Here is an 18,650-nt window from a genome sequence, read left to right as displayed (position 1 = left end):
CTGCCACCCCAGCCGCCTGCCGCCTGAGGTTACTGCTTTACATTGCCTTATGAAAGAATCGCCCTTGGCAGTGGTAGAGCCAGCTGAATGGCAGCCCATGTCCCGCCCTGCCAGGGGCCCCACCAATGGCGCCCCATGTGTGTGACATCACATGTACGGATGTGTGGCCCAGGCTTGGGATATCCCGCCTCAGACCTCCCATTTTCATTTCCAGCCAGGTTTGCTGGCTGGAATGAAATCGGGAGGGATGGGGTGGGCCCTCTGGAGATCTGGCCACGCCCTCTTTGCACATGACATCGTTCTCAAGGAGGACACCGGCGGCCCTTTTCGTTGGTGGCCTGGGTTCTTAGAACCCTGCTTCGCAATGGTGGTTCTGCCCCTAACCCCTGGCTAGATAGACCAATAGTCTGACGCAGTATTTAAAAAGCTGCCTATATTCCTTTAGTTTGCCTGAATCTATTAATCAATTTTATTAGTTTATCTTTCTGGTGTTGTGAGGGAGGGAGAAACAATTTCTCTTGCTCTTTTTCTCGGCACTGATTATGATTTTATTAATCTCTCTCATATCTACCCTTAGCTGTCGTTTCCCAAACTGAACAAGCTCCAGTTGTTCCCCTTCTAGGGAAGGAGCTTCAACCCTCTGATTATTTTGATTTCTGGACCTTTCCCAGCTCTGTGATATCCTTTCGGAGATGGTGGTGAACAGAATTGTATGCAGTATTCCAAATATGGCCGCACCATCCTACTCAGGATATGCTCAAACACATCATGAGATGATTATTCATGGAACAAGTCTGATTTATGTGACATTCATGGGAATCTGGGGGAGCAGACACTGCTCCCAAGGTCCGAATAACTCTAAAAGGGAACTTGAAACCGTCTTTTACAGATATTGGATTGAATGCCTGTCAAGTTGTCTAATGAGCATTTTTGACACTCTCTTTTGCTAATTTTTTAGGTTTTTTAAAAAAATTATTTTAGTACTTTTCCTATTTCAATGTCTTGAAGTGCTCTGGAAGTCCTGTTTGAAACCTAGCCCCTGCTGACTGTCCCCTGCTAACTGAGCAAAGAGACACCTTTCAAAGTGGTGATTCTCTTAAATTTAGCAGGAGGAGAGCAATTAGACTTATCCCAACCCAAAGTGTTTGGTAAGTGAGTCCACATCCTCATGGGCACGTTCTGTTGGGGGTTGCAATTTTTACTCCTGATTAATTAGCAGAGCACTAAAGAAGCTACCCACTCCAGTTACAGAGTAGAATGTAGAGTTTAGTTGCTGCAGCTATTTAGAGAGGACACATGGAGATTCCTGTAGAACTAAATACTAAGTATTTCTAATGGTGCAGTGGGGAAATGGCTTGACTACCAAGCCAGAGGTTGCTGGTTCGAATCCCCACTGGTATGTTTCTCAGACTATGGGAAACACCTATATTGGGCAGCAGAGATATAGGAAGCTGCTGAAAGGCATCATCTCAGACTGTGTGGGAGAAGGCAAGGGTTAACTCTTCCTGTATTCTACCAAAGACAACCACAGGGCTCTGTGGGCGCCACGAGTCGACACCGACTCGACGGCACACTATACCTTACACCTTGGATAGGAAAGACCTAATCCTAATCTATAGGTAGGGAGAGAGAGAGATGTTTCCAGCTGCTCTCTAAGAGGAAAGGAAGGGAATCTGACTCAGCACAGGAAATATCCGAGGAGTCCAATCAGTGGTCATAGAGTAGAGACAGGTAGAGCAGCTAGGGAGACCCTTACTCACTATCTCTTCTCCCAATGCTCCTGGTGGTCATTAGGATAGTTAGTGCAAAAGGTCGATGCACTGGAACTCCATCTCCAACACGTAGTTCGCGGCGCAGTATCTAAGCCGCGGAGTCCGTTGCTAGCTCCTCTGTTTGAAGTCCCTACAGAATCCCTTGGAGCCAAAACAGCCTGATGGGAAAGGAGAAGCCCGCTTCTCATAATCACTCTCTTTACCGTCACCTTGTTATAAAGTATGCCTGAAGGTTTATGGTCTCAAATCCAGTACTGTTCCTTTTCTTGAAAACAATAGTCATTTGTTAGGAGCCAGAGAAAATCTTGTCTAGGCTTGAAATGCGTTAGGGAAGTGGTTTGTTTGAACAGTCATCTGTCTATTCGGCACATTTAAAAATTAAAAAACAACTAGAGAAATGGCTTGTGTGTGGAATCTAGGTGAGTTTTCAGTGGCGGATCCCATGTTCTCTCTCTCTCTCTCTCTCTCTCTCTCTCTCTCTCTCTCTCTCTCTCTCTCTCTCTCTCTCTCTCTCTCTCTCTCTCTCTCTCACACACACACACACACACACACACACACACACCAGCATATCAGCAGCTCTTTTTCTTCTCTCCCCCCACCCGATGAATTTTTTTTCATCTGTGCATTTTTCCCCCATTTGTGCACAGAATGAGTTTTGTTCTGGGCAGCAGTATCAAGGCAGTGTGTGCACATGTGCATTCAGAATGGAGCCTTCCTTCCTGATTCAACCTGAGTGGGATCTCAAAATAACTGAGCGGACCTCAAAAAACTTGTGTGCACACCTCAGAAGGAACACTGTTCCTGACCCCCTTCTCCTCTGTGTCTCCTCCGCCTGCCTTGCTGTGGGGTGCCCCTCTGCCCTCCCTCCTTGTGATTATGAATGCTGCTCCCTCCTCCTTTTCATAATCAGCCCAGTGGTGCAGTAGGGAAGGTGTAGAGGAGGGCACTTTGAGATGCTTGGTGGAGTCCTTGGAGCTGAGTGAGTTGTGCACATGCATGGAATCAAGTAGCAACGATTGCCTCTGCCACTTGGAAAACAAAAAGTGAAAGAGGGAAATGGAGTGTGCATGGGTGGGCACATCTGGCAGCCACCCAGAGACGTATGTTTTGGGCAGAACAGAAATATGTTGAATAAATAAATCCTGTTTCTGGCACACAGTGGGCTTGAGCCTTCACTGGGGATGGTGAGCTGTGTATAATGTAATTACAAACCTAAATCTGAGTGACTGTGGATCTGGGATTCTGACATAACCCTCTAAACCTCTAATTTAATCCTCTAATTTAAGAAAACATCTTCTTCATTATGAGCCCCACCGCCCATTGAAGTCGTCTGGAGAGGTCCGTCTCCAGTTGTCGCCAGCTTGGCTGGTGGCCACATCAGGGCGGGCCTTCTTGGTTGCTGCCCCAAGATTGTGAAATGTGCTCCCTACTGAAATACGATCCTCCCCATCTCTGGCAATTTTTAAAAGGCATTTGAAAACCCACTTCTTCACCCAAGCTTTTTCAGCGTTTTAAATTTTTAGGTTTTAATCTGTTTTCGATTTCAAATTGTCTGAATTGTGTTAAGTTGGCCCCTCCCCCTTCTCTCTCCCCTCCCCCCCTCTTTCTTTTTGTATGTTTTAAACTTTTTAAAAATGTCATTATTAATTGCCCAGAGATGAAAGTTTGGGTGTTTTGGGTTTTTTTTTTTACAAATTTGATAAAAAAAATAAAAATAAATAAACCTGGCCAGCAGAGCTATAGAAAGAGCCAGGCCAAGGCAACCAATTTGTGGTCCCATTTTACAGATGAGGAGCACCGAGGCTGAGAAATAAGTAGTTCACCAAAGGCCAGCCAGAGCAGAGAACTGATAATAGTATTCTGAAAATGACAAGAGGTCAAAAAGAGAGAGACGCAGACAGAGACTTTCTTTAGCCAAGTTGCAATCCATTTATTTGCTGCTACACCTCTCCACCCAGGCGTCCCTGATGTTTCATCATCTTGGCAAGAACTGGTCCTTGAAATTATTTACAAAAGTGAGTCAGCGGTAGCTACATTTGAAACTGACTGCAGAAACGGTTCTGGATCTCCCATGGACCTGCTTCAGAGCCCTAAAGCAAGTGGAGGACATCAGATTTTGCACAGTGAGGGAGATAAGAAGGGTTCAGTCAGTATGCACTGGGTCAGTCCAAGGAGAACCTTGGCCGGCCATCACCCTTGTAGTTGATAGTACCTTTTTTGATAGTACTTTTTTTTAAAAAAAGGAGTATACTTTAAGAGCACAGGTCATAATTCTTGAACATCATTGTTGCACTTGGAAATTAATGTCCTTCTTTGAAGGGGTAGGAGGCTGATGAAGCAAAGGTTAAAAATGCTGGATGAAAGTGCATTTAAGGTCCTAAGGATTTAATGGGGAGCCTGTGACTTTCCCAGAATTGCTCTCCTGACAATAGAAAATGCAGCAATGAGAGAGTTCTTGTGAACTGGTCAGCAAGGCCACATCAAGCCTCAAAGGCAGGATGTCTCTGAGTACCAGTTGCAGGGGAGTAACAGCAGGAGGGAGGGCATGCCCTCAACTCCTGCCTGTGGCTTCCAGTGGCATCTGGTGGGCCACTGTGCGAAACAGGATGCTGGACTAGATGGGCCTTGGGCCTGATCCAGCAGGGCTGTTCTTATGTTCTTATGTTCTAATGCCAAGAATGACCCAAGGAAAACTCCCATATGAAAGATGGTTACGAAATGGCTGCCGTTGGGTTGGCACCCAAAGCAGTGATGTTTGAAAATGGGCCACAGGAAAGCACGTCTACAAAAGAAAATGGACTTTGCTTCATAAGAGCAGAATTGACTTTTGCTGCATGGAAATACAATACAACTTAGCCATGTTGGACAGCAACAGCTCTTAGCCACTTCTCGGCCAATGTGTGCTGCAAAATGACTGCCACTGAGACAGGGCCAGAAGAACTGCGCATATAAGAACAGGAAAAACGCTTCCAACAGGCAAAACACTTTGTGCCAGTCATTTACCACATCAGAGGTTTCGAAACATGGGGCCTACAACATATAGGCCGAAGCCTAATTGGAGCGGGGAAAGCCATGTCAAAATGTGGTGGCAAAAAATGTGTTTGGATGGGCCTGAAGCGAGGGAGAAGGAAAGAGGTTGAATATCATCCCACCTCCTTGATTTTCCCTTAGAGAAGCAACCCAACAAGCAGCAGGACCAGGATGATGGACGCACTCAAGGCTGTTGAGCTGCCGCTTGGCTTCTGAGAGATTTGGTTTTGTCGCTCTTCAACTTTCACAGTTGTGATGTGGCTCCCATTTTTCTCCAAGGTGATTTCTTGATCGTCGTGATCATGGTAATCGTCATGGTCACCATGGCCATGATGGTGGGCATGGTCACCATCATGGCTGGGCCATGATGGGGTCGCAGTGACAGAACGGGTGGTCTTGCTGGTGGTGGAAGGGGCTGGCATGCTGGAGTGAGTGTACCCAGAAGCCGTTGTGGCAGGAGTGTTGTTCTTGGTGCCTGGCGCCGCTGTCAGGAGTACCAGTGGTGGAATGCGGGCAGCAAAGTGTGTTTTGTTGGAGAGGTCAGCATTGCAGAGGCTTCCTGAGCAACAGGAGCCTAGAAGGTTGATGGCTGTGCTTCCTTTTGTGGCCTTGGTGCATTCCTCATCCTGGATGCAGCCCTTGATAGGCCTGGTCAGGGAGAAGTTGCCTGGGAAAAGATGAAAGGTGAGGTGAAGATGGGGTGCAGTGTTTGTAGAGCTGTGCGGCCTGTTAACACCTCAAATAAAGGCATAGAAGCTTCTATAGAGCAAGGAAACTTTCTGCACTTTCTGAGGGCATATTTCTCATGCATAGGCCACATTCTAACTGTTTAATTAAAGGCATGCCGAGAAAGCTGGAGAGGATCGTAGAACTCCTGGTCACTGTCCTCCACTGTTATTTAGTTCCAGTCCTGCTGGCCATGTCTCTCTTCAGCAGTGAATTCCCACGCTTCCCACCCCGAAAATTAGCCACTGAAGAAAGGATGGAGACAGGCAGTCAGTTGTCTCTGTGGTCCACTACAGCTTTCTCTGCCAGTAGCTGGGGGTGTATTTTTAGAGTTCTCAACAGGCAGAGCCTGCCTCACATTTAAACACTTTCCACATGATGAATGTGCAGGGGTTTGAAGCCTGGGTCCATGGACTCTACTAGGAGGTCCCTGAGGTATGGCCAGGTGGTCTAGAGAAAACTAAATATATGATTAAAGGTGGAACCCTGCAAACATCATTTATAATCAAATGTGCTGTACTGGGGTCCACCGCCCAGAGCTTTTGGATGAGGCGGTCTATAAATGTAAATAACAACAACAACAATATTGATAATAAAATTCAGCCATCCCAGGTCCTTGGGAAAGACTCGATGTCTGGGTAAAACATACCAGTCAATAACACCTGTCTGACTGTGTAAACAAGAAATAATAATAAATATACAAGTTGAATATGATAAGTCAAAATAATCGACATAGCAATACCAGGTGACAGCAGAATAGAAGAAAAAGAAATTTTTTTAAAAATAAAAAATATATAAAAACCTTCAAATCAAAATTGAAAGGTTGTGGCAGAAGAAGACCAAAATAATCCCAGTAGTAATTGGTGCCCTAGGTGCAATTCCAAAACACCTTGAAGAGCACCTCAGTACCACAGGAGCCACAGAAATTACCATCAGTCAATTACAAAAAGCAACTTTACTGGGAACAGCTTACATTTTGTGACAATATTTATAACAACAACAACAACAACAATATTGACAATTCAATTCAGGCATCCCAGGTCCTTGGGAAGGACTCGATGTCTGCATAAAACAATAACATCTGTCTGACTGTGTGAATAAAGAATAAATACTCCTTCAGGATCTTGGAGGGCGGGGGAGCGTCTGTAGGTGCAAAGAAAGTATCCTTGGTGTAAACTGTAGCCAGATGCTCACACTGTGGCTGAAGACCCCCCTGATAACTTAACACCTCCATGTAAACCATCCAGAGATGTAAGTTTTGGGAACTATAAACATATGTTAAATAAATAAAAATAAAAATAAATAAAATAACTTTGGTTTAAATATGATGTTTGTCTTGACCTGGGCGTTTTCACACGGGGCTTTTACAGCCCTTTAGCTCTCATCTCCTCCGGAATGGAGGGGTTGTGTTCACATATCGGCCAGATTTACCCCAAAGTCCCTGCAAGCTATCAGAGAGCACCACACACACAATTCGGGTTTTTCACTGCCCCTTAGAATGTAGCCCGATTTATATCTGGGTTAAAAAAAATCCACTTTTCATGTCGGTTTTTTGGGACAACCTTGAGTTTGCAGTAAAGCCATGGGAAAGCCTGCGGTGTGAAGAACGCCCTGTGGCTCTTTCATGGACCACCAGTAACACACTAACCTGCCAGAATATACGAGGAAGGCTGACACCACCCAGTGGCATGGACTGGTACTATTTTTTTTTTTTTTTTTTAAATAAATTAAAAAAATAAATTCGCAAACTGGTGCGGGGGTTCGGTTCCGGTCCAGATGGAACGGGGGTGGTGGTGTTCGGTTTGACCCCGAATCCCCGAACCAAACCTCTGAATCCCTGAACCAGTTCACACATCCCTAAACTGAACATACAAGATTGCCTAATACTAAGACCACCTAGCTCAGTATGATATTAATTACTGTAAATGGTAACAGCTCTCCAGAGGGCGCTCTGGAAACTACAGATTCTAGGGCTCCTTATGCCTGGGATGCTGGCTTTTCTGAGATGCCTTTTCCCCATTTCTCCCTGGAATCTGAGATGCTCCAGATTCCAGGGAGGAATCTCTGTGGGGGCCTTAGAGAATAGCATCTCCATCGTTGTCATCACTCCTGCTGCCACGTCTGGAAGGCGGTAGGGGAAAGGGCTGAGTGGTGGTGGAGCAGTGATGACTCTGAGGCAAACTCATCATGTTGAAATCTGGTGGTGTTTGGATTGAAATGTAAAATTTTGGGAGAGGGGAAATATAAATAAATTGAATGTTGTTATATGGCACACACACGCACAGCCATTCGGATGACCTCCTTTTCACGGGCCAAAATCAGCCTGAATCCACATTCCATTTCAATTTAACCATGAGAATAGGTCCATTCACATGTTATGTTCAATACACGTATGGTGAGTGTAGAGTGTACACAGGTACAGATCTGTACGCAGGTACAATCATTCATAGGTTATGTTGAATGCAGGTACTGAAGTACACTTCCAAGGTTTTGAAGGGCCTGTATCCAGGTTCACTTTTTAAGTGAACACAGGTACAGACATTCACACAAACGTGTGCACTCATGCAGCATAATGTCTGAACTGGGCTAATATGTGTTTCTACTCCAGTTTCCTCTGCTCCTACAAACAAGGGGTAACAAGGGTAGCATTCTTCCCCATTCCAATATACCCCTTGAAAACATCCAGTGGAAAGTAGCCTCAATATGGTCGTTCTAATAGGCAGCAAACCCAACGATTTCCCCTGCTAAATAATCTTCACCGGGCCCATATAGAGATTTGGACCTAAGCCAGCCAAAGGGAAGGACGGCGGACATCTTAGATGCCCTCTGGAGCTCTTACTCACCTGCTTTCATAGTGACGTTGCCATGGAAACAACCCTTGTAAGTGTCGTAGCACTTGACAATGCTCGCATTATTGGTCTCGCACTCGCTGCCGCTGCAGGTGTAACATTCCACGTTGTTCGGCACTCTCGTGCTCTCATTCCCTGGTAACCAAACACCGGCTGTTAGTATGGAGAAAGAGCAGGCCTATATACACTACCAACCGTAACCTGTTCTCAGGTCATGGCTTCCTCCCCCCAAAGAATACGGGGAAAGTCAAACTAGGGTTGCCTTGGAGGACCAAGGTGTCTTGCAAGATTTCCTACGCCCACCCTAGGGGCACTGGGAGGTAGATCCCCCATGCTCGCCCAAAGAAGAGCATTCATTTTCTGCCTCTGGCCCCAATCCTTACCGCTGGGCTGCAGCTCATATTGCTTGATGTCCAGGTTATTGTTGCAGTGGCTGCTGTTGCATTGGCGCAGCTGGGAGAAAGCAAGGATGCCATGCAGCTCTACAGCTTTGTCGTTGGTGCCCACCTCGCCCAACCCGCAGCCCTTCTCGACAATGGAGAACTTCCCGTGACCTGCGGATGTGAACAAGAAAGAGGTTACTCCTGGAAATAAGGAAGAAGCACTTTGCGCGGACTGGTAACTCCATCGTGGAATGATTGCTGTCTACTCACTCCATTGCACTGCGGCTACGGTTTCTACGCAGACATGGGTGGACGCTGGACATGTCACTGTCTTCATCTTGTCTGGGCTGCAGCCACCATCGCCCAGGTCCACACAGCTGTGGCAGTCCAGGGCCAAGGCACCTGGAGAAAAGGGTGGATCTCAGAATTTTGTTTGACAAAGGAACGGAAGTATGTCCTATAACCGGAGCAAATAGCTCTTAAATGCTCTTGAATTACGCCTTCCAGCCTTCAGTAAAACTAATTACAGGTTTCTTACATCCATGGGATTTATTTATTTATTTTATTTTATTTAACGTATTTCTATTCTGCCCAAAACTTGCGACTCTGGGTGGTTTACAACCAGATAAAAACATTAGTTAAAAACAGAAACAAAGAATTTAAAAACACAACAATTAAAAATAAAATAAAATTCTAAAACATTAAAAATAATCAAAAAATATTAATTAAAAACCTGGGTGAACAGATGCGTCTTTAAGGACACATAAATGCGCCATTTATATCCTGTTCTTCCTCCAGGAAGCCTAGAGCAGTGTACATGGTTATGCTTATCTTCACAACAACCCTGTGAGGTAGGTTAGGCTGAAAGATAAGTGACTGGCCCAGAGTCACCCAGTGAGTTTCATGGCTGAATGGGGATTTGAACTCAGGTCTCCCCAGTCCTAGTCCAACGCTCTAACCACTACACCAAGCTGGTGTATGATATGACCTCTTCAGATAAGACATCTGAACCATGATTTTTTCATTTATCCTGTTGTTCCTCAAACAATAGTGTTGGGCATTAGAAGTGTGAATGTGGGCAGCGGGGGTGGGGGGCGAATTTCATTTCCTCATTTTCATTATTAAAATGTTCATTGGTTCAGTTTTGGCATATTCTGCAAATGACGAAGATAACTGAGGCCGACATACAGACTAAATTGCTCCTGAGTAGTTTTTTTAAAATCAAGCAGCCCTTTAAAGTAAATCCTGAGTAGTACTATTGAGTAACTTAGTTTGGGTGTCAGCCTGAAATGGTAAAACTGAGAGAGGGGAGGAAAGGGAGGAAAGCAAAACCAACTTTTAGCATACAATGGTGACTTTTTAAAAAGAGTTAAAGTGAAAAACGTTCAAATTGTGTTCATTACAATGTAATTCGGTTTATGACTCATTCGTTAATGTCTGATTTTCATAATTCCCATTTGTTTTCATTTCCCAGTCTTTCAATGGGAGGCCAGACTACTGAGACATGAGGGTCCCTTGCAGAAGGTCAGATTTTGCCTTCTAATAGCCAGTTTTCAGGGTGCAGGGAGTTTATAATTTCCATAGACTTGAACAGACTACACTTGAGTCTATGGGCAACATTTGCATCCTTTACCCTGGAAAACAGCTGCTTGGGGTCATGGTATAGCCCTCACAGGGGAGGGATATAACATGTTATACCATTCCTCTCAGGGGAGGGACCCACCTTCTCCCCACAAGTGTCCATTAGGGGTTGGCATTTGTTCCCCAGTTCCTAGGTGAACACTAGGTGAAGGCGCTGATAATTCTGTATTAGAGATTCCTACCTCCTCTCACAGAACTTCAATTCCCAGCATTCTCTGGGAGGAGAAAACAACAAATAAGCTGTTTGTTTACATGTGTAGCTATGCCCTGGGACTCCCATGCAAGGCTCAACATAATGGGTATCACAGGGGAGGAATCTCCCAAGCAAAGAATGTGTACCTGAGTGAATGGGAACCATTTATGGCTTTGTACACCGTGAGTGGCACCAGACATTGTCTGGGTGAGCAGATGTCCTGATGTTCTGTCTGCCAAAGAATCCTTTGCATGCACAAGTCTCCACATTCCAATCAGGAGTTTCTAAATCTCTTCCCACTTTGCCTAAATGCAGACCTCATGTTTTTCTGCAATGCAAATCCCGTCTTCTCCTGCTGCTCTCCACCCTGCAAATCTCTGTATTTATCTAATTGAATCGGCAAATCTCCCCTGTTTCCATGACAACCCCCATCTTGCCTCACCCGAAATCCCCACCTGGCCTTTGCGTAGCTACTGTTCATTGTCCCTAGCTCCCCACCCCTGCCATACTTTTCCTGCAGGGCAGCGTCTGCTCTGGTTCTGAGATGACCCCACCCTAGGGTGAGGCCCATCTTTTTGTAACAAAGATGCTCTCAGCTGTGAGAGCAGCTCAGTGTGTGCAGCTTTTTGTCTCAGCTAGATGTAACCTCCTAGTACCCCCCCCTTCCACAGTTGCCCCTCTGAAATCGGGGGGGGGGGACGGACGGACGCAAAAGTACTGCAGCATCAGGCACCAAATGATGCCTTGCCTGGTGCCACTGGAGGGAGCCCAGAAGATTCCTCTTCCCTCCTTGTGCTTCTAGCAAGCTACACAAGGAGTGTGAGGAGAGGTGCTCTTTGCAAAGCTTGCAAAGGCCAGATTGGTCCTGGAAAGCTCTGATGGTGATGGTGGTGGGCCCCTTATCGCCCTGCTGGTGTCCAATAATCTACCGCCTAAGGCCACTGCTTCACCTTGCCTCATGTAAGGGCTACCCCTGTCCAAAATTTAGATTATGGGCTGAAGGTAAGTTCCTTTTTTTAAAAAAAGGAGTACATTCCAGAAAAATGAAAGTATGCAGCTGCCTTACTGAGTCAGACCCTTTGTCCATCAAGTATTAGTATTGTCCCTACTGAGTGGTAGAGACAGCTCTCTCCAGGGCTTTAGGTGGAGGTATTTCCCATCTGTGACTGAACCTGGGATGTCCTGCATGCAAAGCAAATGTTCTTACACTGAGTTACAACCTTCCTCCTGAGACCTATTGGCCCGTATTGGGTCAACCAGCATGAGCCAATATTTATTTTATTTTTATTTTTTACATTTCTATTCCACTCTTCCTTCAAGGAGGCCAGAGCGGTGTACATGGTTATTGTTATCCCCACAAAAGCCCCATGAGGTAGGTTTGACTGAGAGATATGTGACTGGCTCAGAGTCACCCAGTGAGTTTCATGGCTGAATGGGGATTTGAACTCAGGTCTCCCTGGTCCTAGTCCAACACTCTAACCATTACACCACATTGGCTCACTGGCTGACCCAGTAAAGGCACTCCTATACTGCTGATTCAGTATGAGTTTCCCTCATTAATAATTCATTTTATTTAGGGAGTTTCTACCCTTTCCACTCTGCCTACTTTCACAACAGCTAACAATCAGTAAGAATATGAAACATTGGCCGACATGATGAAGAGAATTCCTCAAAGTAGCCCCACTGACATTAAAAGGACAAGTTAGGCAATGCCGAACACTTTTAATGATTTTCCTCATCATGTCGGACGAGCTTTTTGTTAAGTACACAGCCACACTAAAATGGCTGACTAGCCTATGGATAATACTCAGCAGCTTCACATTCAAGATTTTAAAGGCTCAAACAAATAAATAGGTATTTGCCTGGCACCCGTCATTAAATCTGATGCCAGATGAGATTACCCGAGGAGAGCATTCAAAAATCGGGGTGCCACCACCGAAGAGGCCCTTTCCCCAGTCACCAAATGCCTAATTCTGGGAAGTGGAACACCTGGAGAAGTACCTCAGGTGATTATATTTACCAGTGCACAGGCTCATGGGGTAGTATGTGGCCCTTCGGGTACCTGGGCCCCAAGCTGCACAGCTAGATATAATCTCCATGGACATGTGATGCTAGCAACCCATATTCTCTGAAATAATAGCGAATGTACTATGCAACCCTTGAGGGAAAAGTTCGGCACAAAATGGCTGACCTCCTGAGGCAAATTACTTGAAGCAGCCCCACAGAAATTAAAAGGGCAAGTTAAGAATCTGTTAACTTTCCCTTTCAATTTCACTGGGACTGCTTTCATTAAATTTCCTCCAGAGGCCAGCCAGAATGCTTCTATAAATACCGAAACGTTCAAAGGGTGGTATACAAACCTGTCAATTCAAAGGCTAAATAAATTAATACCTATCCAGCAAACACCTTTCCCTGCCCGCTTTGGGACCCTTTTGGGCCCTCGCCACTTTACATTCTGAAACGTGGCTTGGGAAGAAAACTGGTTTAAAACTGCTCTGGGGCTTTTTTTGGTGGGGGGAGGAAGGAAGGATCACTGAGCACCCACTGATTCTGTTCTGCAGGTCTCCCCCATAAGCTTTGCATTAGTACTATGAGAGAAACACAAAGGAGAGAAACAGTATTTCCCTCATATGGTCTAGTCTGGCCCTAATCTGCACAGCTAGTTTTAAAGCAGCTTGGGGGAAAATTAAATCATCATGGCTCCCATCCACCCCATCAAAGAACCATGAGATGGGAGATAATGGGAATTATTTGTGAGGGGGCCCTACATTCTACAGAACTACATTCCCTCATGTTGCAGGACATGGCATGCATCTATCTATCTATCTATCTATCTATCTATCTATCTATCTATCTATCTATCATATTTATACACCTCCTGATATAGGGTTGCCAACCCTCCAGGCATCAATTTCCCAAGTGACTACTGAAAGCAGTTCTGGAGATGTGAATGATGCGATCTTGTGAAAAATATTGGGGTGATGGTGGGGAGACTGGTGAAAATCTCCACAAATAGTTTCAGTCAGAGTTGGCAATCCAGTGCTTAAATAGCTTTGAGAGGGGTTTATGTTAGACAATTTAAAACCCACTTTGGTATTTTATAGGGGTGTGCATTTCGTTTCGGATACAAAACGTTTTGTTTTGGCTGTTTTGGAACTCCATTTTGCAATCGCAAAAAGTCTTTCTCCTTCAGTCTCCATTTTGAGTTTTGACATCTGTTTGAATTTCCGGCCCTTCTAGCCTGCAGATTGGCCAGCAAAAGCATGGCTGCCTCCTTATTCCTTTTAAGGAAAATTGAGGATAAAATTTGCCCTCATTGGTCAGTGGGGCAGTGTTCACACTGCATGGGGCAGTGTGCATTTCATTGTTGTTGTTTCACACTGTTGTGTGTAGATCAATTGCATTTCTGGTGGGGATGTAGATGTGCATGACCTTTGGAAATCTGCCTGGTTCTTTGCAAAGCTCTGCTGTTGATGATGATGTGTGATGTTTTGTTGATGCTATTTGGGGTGGATTTGGGGCAGAAAGGGGGCTTTGGGGGCAGAAGAGTGGGTCAGGTGGTAGTGCCCCAATGGGTGCCTGCTACCACCCAGATTCCAAAGGAATTGGGGAAAGGGCTGATTTCTTAGGAATTGTTGAAGTGTATGCGTCTTTAAGGTTCCCCCCCTAGGGAATAATGGAAGTTTCAGCAGCCCCATAACTCCACCGGGAGTGGGGCACTGGGGTGGCTGGGAGTGAGTGGTGGTGTAGTGCACATAGGGTGCCAACCACCCCCATGGGTTGCTAATCCATGGGGTGCTGGGTTCTGTTGTTTCTGAGGTGTTCTGAGTGTAGATTCTCTGGTATCATATGGGATTTTCAACAACAGACCATGAATCTACTCTCATTTGAGCAGCGTGGGCCAGAACAACTTTCCCTGGAGAGCCATTCCGGCCACGCTGCCAATACAGCGCAGGCCAATCTCTCTCCTAAACGGGGCAGCGTGGCCCCATTTGGGAGGGAGATCGATCAGCCCCACTGCTTTGGCAGTGAGACCAGGAGTGGCTCTCTCTGCCTTTAAGGCAGAGGCCAATTTCGGCTCCAAATGGGGCCATGCAGCCCCATTTGGGACTGAAATACCCTGCATTTGACATCAGACGTGGGGGGCGTGTCTGGGGCCCTGCTCACAGCCCCTTATTGGGCACGGCCCGGGTTCTTTGAACCTGTTCGCCCAATGGTGGCTCCGTCCCTGAGTCTGTGTCAACATTCACTGGCACCGAGTGTGAGAAGAAGCAAATGATGAGTCATTCTTATTTGCAAATTGAACAGAAGCAATACTAAAGAAGCAAACTGAGGCGATTGCTCAAGAAAACAAAGCTACCTAGACTTTCTTTCTACCCAAGGCAAAGCTGATTAATTCATTATAATCATCTTCCTATGGGCACCTTGAGAAAGAGCTGGGAGCCTCTGGGAGGCAAAGAGCCATACCTAATTTTTTAACTAATGCATTGTGGCATAAACGCATCATCACAATAAAATTGGTGGGTCTTTAAGGTACTTCAGCGGACTAATAGGGCCTACTGCTCTGGCACTTGATCCCATTGTCTAGCTGGCAAAGCAAATCCACTAGTTCTTATGCTGGTCCAGCTAACACCCAACAGAATGACTGTCTTCCTTCCTCTGACGCAGCCTTCAAACTGAGGTGAGGTTACTTTCGTACACAAAACTCTGGGCTCCTTGCTGCTGATAGGCTGGTAATCCCATGTTGACACCTTCACTTTTTGCAGCTGGAAAGCACCTGCATGCATTGAAAAGCGATACCATCCCACTTACAATCCTATTTCAGTTTCCTTAACACTGAATCTATTTTAAACAGCACTCTTTTTGAGTTCACAGCTACTTTTTCATAGGAGCCAGTGACGTGTGAGCACAAATAGCCTCGGGAACCGTCATTTTTGTGTGGAGGTGAGTTGGGGTACATGTGCTTAACCCTTGTGCCACCCACCAATTTCTCATCTCCCCCCCCCCAACACTCCACCAAGCTGCTCTTCCCCTGTGAGGTTCCAAAAACATTGGAACTCTGCAAGGGGGGAAACCAGTAATGAAACCAGTTACTAGAAACCAGCTGGACTCGAACTTTCCTTTCCTTTGCTTTGAATTAAAACATTTAATGGTAGCTGACACAAATCTAATTAAAATCGTGATCATCACCAACATCAGAAAAACACAGTTCCTAAAGATAAAAAACATGGGAAGACAAAAAACCATCCAAAATCTACACAGTCAAAATAAAGCCTCCAAACAGCAACATCAAACTTATGCCTCATTAAAAGCCTGAGCAAACAAAAAGGTCTTTGCCTAGCCCCTAAAACTCATCAGAGTTTTGGGACCCTGGTGTACTTTCCCAACCCTTGGGGAAATATGCCACAGTTAGACATGTTTGTGCATTACATGCCGCATGAGCTGGCAAGTCATAGGTCTAGATCAAGGCTCCATTTCCTTCCATTCTGGTCTTGACAGAAGTTTGACAGTAGAACAGAAGATGGGATGTTGGGTTTGGTGACCGTCTCATAGCTGCAATGCCAACTCTAACTGAAGCTATTCCTGGAGAATATTTTTTGGGAGGAAATACACCCCAATATTTCCCCCAATATCAAGCCATTAACATTTCCAAGATTGCTTTCAATACCCTCATGTAGATCTCTGGAAATTCCAGGCCAGTTCTGGAGACCTGGGAACCCCAACATTGCAATGCAGGGAGATTCTTTCTGTAGTATTTGTCACTTGTCCATGTGGCAAGGGAGGATTTTGCTATATCCCTGGCTCCTTTGATTTCCGATCAGCTGCAGATGTGTGGTAAAAATCCTTCTCAGCATATGGACAGACACTGCCGATAGCCAACTACCCACGTGGTTATGTGTCCATCATGATAAGCTATCAACATTGCTTGTCTCTATTCACTTCGCATCTCTGCTTTCTCAAAGCTATTGTGAAGATGAAAAGATCAGCGGATATATTTGTAACCAGCCCTCGAACCTTTGGAACAGGTTGGGTAAGAAATCTAGGCTCCTGCTCTGTCTTCCCTCCTGTTTATTTATATTACAAATGTGTATATGTTTTTCAACAAATAAGTTCTCTTTTATAGAGCAAAAGATACAAGAAACAGTTCTCAAAGAGTACACAATCTGAACACCAGCAACAGCCACTGGAGGGCTGCAGTGCTGGTCTGAACAGAGACAATTGCTCTCTTTTGCTACATCGAAGAGACCTACTAAAAACGTGCCTGTTTGCCCAGGTAAGGTATATAAGAACATAAGACCAGCCCAGGCCCAAGGCCCATCTAGTCCAGCATCCTGTTTCACACAGTGGCCCACCAGATGCTACTGGAAGCCCACAGGCAGGAGTTGAGGGCACGCCGTCTCTCCTGCTGTTGCTCCCCTGCAACTGGTACTCAGAGGCATCCCGCCTTTGAGGCTGGAGGTGGCCTGTAGCCCTCCGACTAGTAGCCGTTGTTAGCGCTCTCCTCCATGAAGTTATCCAGGCCCCTCTTAAAGCCATCCAGGTTGTTGGCTGTCACCACATCTTGTGGCAGAGAATTCCACAAGTGGATTATGTGATTTAATGAAAAAAACTTTTGTTTGCTGGTCCTAAATTTCCTGGTAATCAATTTCATGGGATGACCTCTGGTTCTAGTGTTATGTGAGAGGGAGAAGAATCTCTCTCTCTCCACTTTCTCCACTCCATGCATGATTTTATAGACTTCTATCATGTCTCCCCACAGTCGTCTTTTTTCTAAACTAAATCGCCCCAGGTGTTGTAGCCTTGCCTCAAAAGAAAGTGTGCCATCGAGTCGGTGTCAACTCCTGGCACCCACAGAGCCCTCTGGTTGTCTTTGGTAGAATCCAGGAGTGGTTTACCATTGCCATCTCCCATGCAAGCTGAGATGATGCCTTTCGGCATCTTCCTATATCGCTGCTGCCCGATAGAGGTGTTTCTGGGAAACATACCAGCAGGGATTCGAACCGGCAACCTCTGGCTTGCTAGTTAAGTCATTTCCCCACTGCGCTATAATGTCTGCCTTTATTCTACAGCATGCTTAGCCTTGGAGTCAATCCAGCCCATTTCCAGCTCTGTTGGTTATGTACCAATCCTGTGCCTCTGCGCAGATGCAGCTCATTATCCCAAGGCTGAGCTTTGTCACCTGCCATCATGGTTACAATCCTGCCATCTCCTACCTTTGGCGAAGAGTGCCAGGGCCACCCAAAGGAGGGACGCCCCAGCCTGGAACCGGAGGTAAGTGCCCATTGCTGTGCCCGATAAGTCCTTGGATTGCCTTCTTCTCTCTTGGGTGCGTCCTGCTACTGTCAGTGTCAGCATCCGAAAGATGAAGCGAAGTCACTAAATATGAGCAGACAGCTGGGGCGGGGTGTTGCTGCCTCCTCCACGGGCCACACCTCCCTAGGCTTTGTTGCTCAGCACCTTGCTGCCAGCCCGGAGGGCCGGCTTCATGCTTCCTCTCCAGCCCAGGGCCCATCACTTCCCTTCCTCAGCACTTTTGAGGATGGTTATTGGGGCAACGCCTCTGTCAGGAACTAGAACAGCCAGTTGGGGGATACTTTACAAGGCTGCTCACCCAGGGCTTCAAGGCGGGGGAAGATAATTACAGGCGAGTCTGGGCAGCGAGTGGGGCTTGGAAAACCTGGCCTCTTGCAAAGGTTAAGGAAGACACTGTAGACATGCTTGGGAAAAGCAGCTCTGAGTTTTCTGGAACAATACAGGGCATGCTAGCTTCCTGCTCCAGGTTTGGATAGTGACTCAGGTTCTGGTATTCAGCTGCAAACATTCTCCATTCACTGGTGGCTTCTCTGAGTCCCCTGCTAACTGAGCAAAGAGGCACCTTTTAAAAGTGTCGATTCTCTTTATTGAGCAGGGGGAGAGGAACTGGCCATATCCATCCCCAGCACAGCATCCCTCCAGTGGCTGTGGCTGAGGTCTATCTGATGTTTCTTTAAAAAAAAAAAAAAAAAAGATTGTGAGCTCATTGGGGACAAGGAGCCATTTTATTTATTTATTTATA

At 46.0% G+C, this 18,650-nt stretch overlaps 1 protein-coding gene and 1 long non-coding RNA gene across 3 annotated transcripts in view; one reads left to right on the top strand and one right to left on the bottom strand.

The window, feature by feature from the left end:
• The window catches only part of LOC128332413 (uncharacterized), a 39,620-nt gene that overhangs the window by 14,724 nt on the left and 6,246 nt on the right, over positions 1 to 18,650 (top strand). The window contains exons 2-3 of the long non-coding RNA XR_008310647.1: positions 16,719 to 16,868; positions 17,665 to 17,866. This is a non-coding gene — a long non-coding RNA (uncharacterized LOC128332413). The remainder of the gene's footprint in view (positions 1 to 16,718; positions 16,869 to 17,664; positions 17,867 to 18,650) is intronic.
• Positions 3,688 to 17,901, bottom strand: LYPD3 (LY6/PLAUR domain containing 3). 2 transcript variants are annotated; one of them, XM_053266650.1, is made up of 5 exons: positions 17,809 to 17,901; positions 9,031 to 9,162; positions 8,761 to 8,931; positions 8,372 to 8,512; positions 3,688 to 5,469 (listed from the first exon to the last, which is right to left on the bottom strand). In XM_053266650.1, the coding sequence occupies exons 1-5, from the start codon at positions 17,876 to 17,878 to the stop codon at positions 4,940 to 4,942; spliced, it is 1,044 nt and encodes a 347-aa protein (XP_053122625.1). In that variant the 5' UTR covers positions 17,879 to 17,901; the 3' UTR covers positions 3,688 to 4,939. The 2 variants fall into 2 exon arrangements, with proteins under 2 accessions (XP_053122625.1, XP_053122626.1); XM_053266651.1 differs by lacking the exon at positions 17,809 to 17,901 and adding an exon at positions 10,741 to 11,936.

Source organism: Hemicordylus capensis, chromosome 7, assembly GCF_027244095.1.
Source record: "Hemicordylus capensis ecotype Gifberg chromosome 7, rHemCap1.1.pri, whole genome shotgun sequence".
Lineage (NCBI taxonomy): Eukaryota > Metazoa > Chordata > Lepidosauria > Squamata > Cordylidae > Hemicordylus > Hemicordylus capensis.
The sequence above is the reverse complement of the archived record's forward strand: the minus strand, read 5'-3'. Positions and strand labels throughout refer to the sequence as shown.